Below are 8236 nucleotides of genomic sequence, written 5' to 3' on the forward strand. Positions count from 1 at the left end.
CTGTATTGGGTCTTCATTGCTGCCCATGGGCTTTCTCTAGTTGCAGCGAGCGGGTGCTACTCTTCGTTGTGGTGCACGGGCTTCTTATTGTGGTGGCTTCTCTTGTTGCAGAGCACGGGCTCTAGGTGCTGGGCTTCAGTAGTTGCAGCATGCGGGCTCAGTAGTTGTGGCTCACGGGCTTAGTTGTTCCGCGGCATGTGGGATCTTCCTGGACTAGGGCTCAAATCAGTGTCCCCTGCATTGGTAGGCGGATTCTTAACCACTGCGCCACCAGGGAAGCCTCAGGACTTATTGTAACTTCTTGTTTTTCAAATTGTGATCACAGACCATTGGTGAATTTGATTAACGTTTAATTAAATAGAACATATACATATTGTCTGTACCTATATAGATAAATTAATAATATATATCTTCAATTTTATCTATAATTTATAGATTATTTTATTATAGATTTGTTTATTATCTATATATAAATAGAGAATAATTTCATAAAGTGCAAAATAGAGTGCATGCATGACATACCCTGAAAATAGGAAATACAGTTTATTTAACTTTTATTTCAGTTACTTATATGTTTTTAAATACATATGTATATGCTGGGCCATAATATTCCTTACTGTGGAATGATCCAACACATTTGAAAGCAACTGCTCTTATACCCAGTAAATGGAGCAACAAAGGGTCCATTTACTCTTTTTTTTTTTAAAATTTATTTATTTATGGCTGCGTTGGGTCTTCATTGGTGTGCACGGGCTTCATTGCAGTGGCTTCTGTTGTTGCAGAGCACAGGCTCTAGGTGCGCGGGCTTCAGTAGTTGTGGCTCACAGGCTCTAGGGCACAGGCTCAGTAGTTGTGGTGCACGGGTTTAGTTGCTCCGCGCCATGTGGGATCTTCCCGGACCAGGGCACAAACCCATGTCCCCTGCATCGGCAGGCGGACTCTCAACCACTGCGCCACCAGGGAAGCCCTCCATTTACTCTTATACCACAGTAAATGGAGCAACAAAAGGGTCTTACAGCCAGCTGAAAAGGCCAGTACAAGAACAACCACCCTTTCTGCCCTGGACACACTCAGTGATAACTTCTCAGCACCAGGCTATAATCACTTGTTGATAGGCTCATACCTTGTTGCCTTGTCGTTTCAAATTTACAGCCAAGTAGCAATCCTTATTTAAAAGAACATACCCCATTTCTCTTTTTTTATTCTATGTTTAAATTGAAGTATAGTTGATATACACATCCCCCATTTCTTTTTTTTTACTTCAAGCTTAGTTGATTTGCAATATTTTGTTAGTTTCAGGTGTACAGCAAAGTGGTTCTTTTTTTATATATATACGTATTCTTTTTTGTTTTTTTTCCATTATGTGGTATTACAAGATATTGAATATAGTTCCTTGTGCTATACAGTAAATCCTTGTTGTTTCTCTATTTTATATACGGTAGTATGTATCTGCTAATTCCATACTCCTAACTTATCCCTTCCCCCTTCCCCTTTGGTAAACATAAGTTTGTTTTCTATGTCTTTGAGTCTGTTTCTCTTTTGTAAATAAGTTCATTTGTGTCATATTTTAGATTCCACATGTAAGTGATATCAATATGGTATTTTTCTTTCTCTTCCTGACTTCACTTAGTATGATAATCTCTAGGTCTATCCATGTTGCTGCAAATGGCATTATTTCATTCTTTTTTATGGCTGAATAATATTCCTCTGTCTATATATACACCACATCTTCTTTATCCATTTTTCTGTTGATGGACACTTAGGTTGCTTGCATGTCTTAGCAACTTAAGTTGCTAAGGAACTTCATATTGTTTTTAAGGAAACTCCATATTGTTTTTCATAGTAGCTGCACTGATTTACGTCCCCGCTAACAGTGTAGGAGGGTTCCCTTTTCTCCACACCCTCTCCAGCATTTATTGTTTGTAGACTTTTTTTTTTTTTTTTTTTTTTTTTTTTGCAGTACGCGGGCCTCTCACTGTTGTGGCCTCTCCCGTTGCAGAGCACAGGCTCTGGATGCGCAGGCTCAGCGGCCATGGCTCACGGGCCCAGCCGCTCCATGGCAACCACTCTTAACCACTGCGCCACCAGGGAAGCCCTGTTTGTAGACTTTTTGATGATGCTCATTCTGACTGGTGTGAGATGATAACTTATTGTAGTTTTGATTTGCATTTCTCTAATAATAAGCAATGTTGAGCATCTTTTCACGTGACTGTTGGCCACCTGTATGAATTCGTTGGAGAAATGTCTATTTAGGTCTTCCTCTCATTTTTTGATTGGGTTTTTTTTTTTTTGATATTGAGTTGTATGAGCTTTTTGTATATATTCGAAATTAAGCCCTTGTCGGTTGCACTGTATGCAAATATTTTCTCCCAGTCTGTAGGTTATCTTTTTTGTTTTGTTTATGGTTTCCTTTGCTATGCTTCCTTTGCTTGTAAGTTTGATTAGGTCCCATTTGTTTATTTCTGCTTTTGTTTCTTTTGCCTTGGGATACTGACCTAAGAAAACATTGATATGATTTATGTCGGAGAATGTTTTGCCTATGTTCTCTTCTAGGAGTTTTGTGGTGTCATGTCTTATATTTAATTCTTTAAGCCATTTTTAGTTTATTTTTGTGTATGGTGAGGGAGTGTTCTAACTTCGTTGATTTACATACAGCTGTTGGGCTTCCCTGGTGGTGCAGTGATTGAGAGTCCGCCTGCCGATGCAGGGGACACGGGTTCGTGCCCTGGTCTGGTAAGATCCCACGTGCCGCGGAGCAGCTGGGCCCGTGAGCCATGGCCGCTGAGCCTGCGCGTCCGGAGCCTGTGCCCCACAACGGGAGAGGCCACAACAGTGAGAGGCCCCCGTACCGCAAAAAAAAAAAAAAAAAAAATTGCAGTCGGCTGCTAACAGTGATTGAATTCCAGCCATTTGCCAGGCATTGTGCTACAAACTTACATCCATCATCTCATTTAATCCTCACAACAACCTTGCAGGGTATCTGCTTCCCATCTTATAGAAAGGCTACCGAATGTGCCCAGGGTCACATGGAGAGGCACTTGAGAGGAGTAATGAGATCTCAGTCGCCTACCTGACAATCACTACGTGTTCCAAGAAGTTAGAGGACTTACTGAAAGACACTTACTGGTAGGCTCGGCTACAAGCATAGCCTGATTCTGTCAGGACCTCCAGGCCACACTGCCTTTGCATGGGGATGTTCCGTTACCCACCTTACCCTGCACAGACTTCAAAGGCTGGCGAGACCCCTGGTTAGAACGTGGGATGACAGGGCCAGTGCTGCAGGCCAGGGGCCCAGGGGCCCAGGTGTACCAAGTGGCTTCTTGCAGTGGACCTGAGTCATTCTCTTGGCCGTCCCACATCGGAGTCCCATTCCTGTGTTAAGAGGTATTCCCCAGCTTGAAGACGGAGGCTGCCTCCCTGAAAGAAGCTGAAAATGCCCCCTTTCTGCCTCCTTTTCCCAACCTCCCCTGCAGCAAGGTCCTGGGCACATGACGTGGCTCCTCCAATTAGAGCCACGTGCCCAACTTCAAGGTAAAGCTGCCGGTGGGAGAAGCTCCTCTCAGCAATTGATGGCGGCAGTGGCAGCAGCTATATCCGGCTTTCAAAGGTGATGGCACCTCCATCCCTCGTTGGTGATGCCCGTTGTGGCATCTGTGCCCAGCAGAGGCAGTAGGGTCTCTTCCAGATCTGATCCTCCGACCTTCCAGAACTCCTGGGAGCTAACCAGTAACTTGGACAAATTCCTTTTCTGCTTGGAGTCACCAGACTCAGTTTCTGTTGCTTACAGTTAAGAACCTTGATTGATACAAAAACAGGACTGGAGGTTCCATCCACTAGAGGTGGATGGAACAAGAAGCCCTGTGGGAAATGGGGGTGATGGAAGCCTGGCAAGTGGCCAGAGGACAGTGAGAATCCAGCTAGTATTAAGGGACAGGACACCAGGAGCCCACGGCATGCCATGGCGAGACAGTTAATCCTGTGGTCCCCAGAACAAAGCGCCCATCAAGGGCAAGGCTTTCGGGACCTGGTGGCTCTTGCCATAGAAGAATATAAAGATTACCCTGATGTCAAGGGCTGTTAGGCAGGTTGTGTGCTAACAGCACCAACAGTGTAAAGGAAAGACAAGATCAAAGTCCAAATTTGCGGCTCAAGACATGGTTAGAAAATCAGGGAATTTTTATATCTTGCGGCTGCAAGGCTGAGAGAGTTACAACCCAAACTTAAGGCTTAATCACTGGTTATAAAATGACACCATGAGGTGGCTTCACACCCTCTCTGGGTCTCTAATTGGGAAAGAGTGGAGAGTGGGGAGCAGAGAGAGTGGAGGCCTTTGCAGGAAGGTGTGGAAGACTCAGGACCCCCACTGCGACAGAGGTTCCCTTGCCAGCCAAAGGGACTCTTCTTGGTCATTCTGAAGGTCCTAGACCCAGATCCCTTTCCTCCTGGGTGCACATCTAGATGGAGTTGCCCACCCTCCCTTGCAGTTAGTGTGCTGCATGGCTGAGGTGTGGCCAGTGGCAATGGGAGGGCGGGATCTGCACCACTTTCATGCCTGACCCATAGCATCCTCCAAGTGACCATCAGCGCTCCTGCTTCCCAAGTTGGCCACCTGAATGCAGGTGCCCTGGGTGAGCTGGGAAGCCATGTGCTGTTGGTGGCAGGGCCTTGCTCAGCCTGGGTTCCCCCCCCGCTCCATTGCACATGTGCAACCAGGCCAGCAGCTAGCATTTCCTTAAAAAATATACTCTGTGAGGACCTTGCCCTGAAGGTGACCCCTTGTGTGTCCTACCCCATCACCCCTCATTTTCTCCAGACTTAAATAACAAGTCATATCGCAGCAGGCCCCAGGGGGCCGATGACTTCAAATCTGGGAGGAAGATATTGAAACACCAGAAGAACCATGAGACTTTGCTAATTTATATTGACAAAATCTGCAAAATGATCTGGGAATGGACTCTGAGGATGGAGAGTGGGGAAGGAAGAAAATGTTAAATGGGGTTGAATGCATTTTTTAAAAAAATTTGGCCATGCCAGTTCTTAGTTGTGGCATGTGGGATCTTTAGTTGCGGCATGTGGGCGCTAGTTCCCTGACCACGGATTGAACCCAGGCCCGCCTGCACTGGGAGCGCAGAGTCTTAACCACTGGACCACCAGGGAAGTCTGGCTGAACATACCAATATTTAGGATTCTATGGGGCTACCTTGAGTGGCTGGGATGGTTTCAGTTGTTTGCTCTGATGGTTGCTTAAAGCCTGGACTCAATTGTGGCTGAATAATATTAGCTAAGAACTAATAGATAATAATAATAATACGAATAAGAATAGCTAAAACTTACTGAGCATTTACTATTCTGCCAGGGACAGTTTTAAGCACTTCATTTATTTAACAGATTTAGTGAGTTAACAAATGAGGTTTAGATAGTCTAATGTTGATGGAGGAATTGAGAAATGAGGGTGTGGGCTCAGCCCAGCTGATATTCATCAGTGTTTACTCTCCCCAGGCTTTGTTTCAAACACTTTAATGTATTAACTCACTTTATTATCTTCATTTTACAGAAGAGACTCATGAGGCAGAGAGATGTTTTAGGGTGACCAACTGTCCTGGTTTGTCTAGGATGGAGAGGTTTCCCAGCATGTGGGACTTCGAGTGCAAAAACCAGGACAGTTCCAGGCAAACTGGGACAATGGGTCCGCCTAGGTGTTAATAACTTGACCAAAGTCACACAGTTAGTAAGTGGCAGGGCCTGTCCTCCAGCGCAGGTAGCCTGACTTCAGACCCGAACCCTGCCTCTGCCAGTGGTTCTCACGCCTGAGCCTGCATCCGAAGTGGCTGGAGATCTTGTTAAGACTCAGCTTAGGTTTGGGGCAGCTGGAAATCTGCTCGTCTAACAAGTTCCCAGGTGATGCCGATGCTGCCAGCCCGTGGACCAACATGGAGAAGTGCGGCGTTCGGCTCCCTCGCCTCCAGATGAGAATGTTGGAATGGACTTTTCAGGTAGGACCTGCTCACTGACACCCCAACCTAGAAACCCTGGGATGGCCCCAAGCGCGTCCTTTGCCGAGGCACTGAGAGATACATTGGTGAGGGAAGTGCTGTAGCGCCAGGAACGCTGATGGGAGAGGCTGCAGCTGAATGGGAATCTGGCGTCTGGGGTGTTGGAGGCTCAGACGGGCATTGGATTGCCAACCTTAGTTGCCATAAAGGTGGCTCCTGTGTCGCCGCTGTCAGGGTAGGCTCTGCATTTCCTGTGCCTGGCAGCAGTGGCATGGGAGTCTACCCAGATGAGCTTTGCAGCAGAATTTGGAGCACTATTTCTGGCTACATAGGCCCCCAGCGTGTCTCTCTCACTCTCCCTAGGATGCTGTGACCAACCATTATACTTAAAAAAAAAAAAAAAAGTGAAATTTACATAACATGAAATTAACCAATTCAGTGGCATTTAATACATTTACAGTGTTGTACAACCACCACCTCTATCTAAATTCCAAAACATTTTTATCATTTCAAAATAAAACCCATACCCTCATTTTCCTGTTTCCCTTGGCAACCACCCGTCTCTGCATCTATGGATTTACCTTTTCTGAGTAGTTCACATAAGTGGAATCATGCAATATGTGACCTTTTGTGACTAGTTTCTTTCACTTAAAATGTTTTCAAGGTTCGTCCACCTGGTAGCATGTATCAATACTTCACTCCTTTTAATGGTTGATTTAGTATTGCATTGCATGTATACACCACGGTTTGTTAGCTACTCATCCATTGATGGACATTTGGGTTGTTTCTACCTTTTGGCTATTGGCTATTGTGTATAATGCTGCTATGAACTTTGTGTTGGTGTTGTTTTTTGTTTTTGTTTTTGTTTTACGGTACGCAGGCCTCTTACTGTTGTGGCCTCTCCGGTTGCGGAGCACAGGCTCCGGACGCGCAGGCTCAGCGGCCATGGCTCACGGCCCCAGCCGCTCTGCGGCATGTGGGATCTTCCCAGACCGGGGCACGAACCCGTGTCCCCTGCATCGGCAGGTGGACTCTCAACCACTGCGCCACCCGGGAAGCCCTCAACTTTGTGTTTTAAGGATTTATTTGAGCACTTGTTTTCGTTTCTCTTGGGTACATACCTAGGAGAGGAATTGTTGGGTCATGTGGTAGTTGTGTTTAATTTTTTTTAAATTAATTTATTTATTTTTGGCTGCGTTGAGTCCTCGTTGCTGCGTGCAGGCTTTCTCTAGTTGTGGTGAGCAGGGGCTACTCTTTGTTGCAGTGCGTGGGCTTCTCATTGCGGTGGCTTCTCTTGTTGCAGAGCACAGGCTCTAGGTGCGTGGGCTTCAGTAGTTGTGGCTCGCGGGCCCTAGAGCACAAGCGCAGTAGTTGTGGTGCACGGGCTTAGTTGCTCTGCGGCATGTGGGATTTTCCCGGACAAGGGATGGACCCCTCATCCCCTGCATTGGCAGGTGGATTCTTAACCACTGTGCCACCAGCGAAGTCCTGTTTAACTTTTGAACAATCGCCAAGCTATTTTTCACTGTGGCTGCACCGTTTTACATTCCCCAGCAATGTATGAGGATTCCAGTGGGTCCCCACCCTCATCAACACTTGTTATTGTCTGTTTCGTTGCTAACAGCCGTCGTAATGAATGTGAAGTGGTGTGTCACTGTGGTTTCTATTTGGATTTCCTAATGACTAGTGACGTTGAACACCTTTTCATGTGCTTATTGGCCATTTGTATATCTTCTTTGGAGAACTGTCTATTCAAGTCCTTTGCCCATTTAAAAATCATTGCCCTTTTGATAAATTCCTTTTCTGCCATGACTAGCCAGAGCTGTTTCTATGTTTCTATTGGCTGCAGCCAAGAACCGTGACTGATCTGCTTCTCCCGGTTCCATGGGCCCAGGCCACACTTGTACTGACACTTCCAACCAGCAAAGCAACTCGATGTTCGCACATAACAGTGTGCATTCTGCACACTGATGGTAGCAACTCCCAGCCTCGCACCTGCCTGGACTCACCCTCTCACCGCTATAGGGAGAGGGAGGAGATGGGGCCATAACAGACCCCAGTTCAGATGATCACAAAGAAAGAAGAGACATATAGAAGCAAGCATAATTCATAAAGGAGGAAGTGTGAACAGAAACACAAAGCTGACAGAGGCAGTGGTGAGAGGAGCTGGAAATTAGGGATGCGGACAAGCAAGACTTCTAAATCTGTGCATTATTCAGGACTAAGAGTCTGAAAACCTCCAG

The 8236-nt window shown here is 46.1% G+C and overlaps 1 protein-coding gene across 8 annotated transcripts in view; it reads left to right on the forward strand.

The window, feature by feature from the left end:
* Window positions 1–5674: 5674 nt before the first annotated feature.
* LOC131745573 (pyruvate dehydrogenase phosphatase regulatory subunit, mitochondrial-like) overlaps window positions 5675–8236 on the forward strand; it is a 62403-nt gene continuing 59841 nt past the window's right edge. For all 8 annotated transcript variants that reach the window (XM_067019569.1, XM_067019577.1, XM_067019580.1 and 5 more), the window contains exon 1: window positions 5675–5993. In XM_067019569.1, coding sequence (XP_066875670.1) covers window positions 5981–5993 — 13 coding nt within the window. In that variant the 5' untranslated portion in view covers window positions 5675–5980. The remainder of the gene's footprint in view (window positions 5994–8236) is intronic.

Source organism: Kogia breviceps, chromosome 18 (assembly GCF_026419965.1).
Source record: "Kogia breviceps isolate mKogBre1 chromosome 18, mKogBre1 haplotype 1, whole genome shotgun sequence".
In the NCBI taxonomy this organism is placed as follows: domain Eukaryota; kingdom Metazoa; phylum Chordata; class Mammalia; order Artiodactyla; family Physeteridae; genus Kogia; species Kogia breviceps.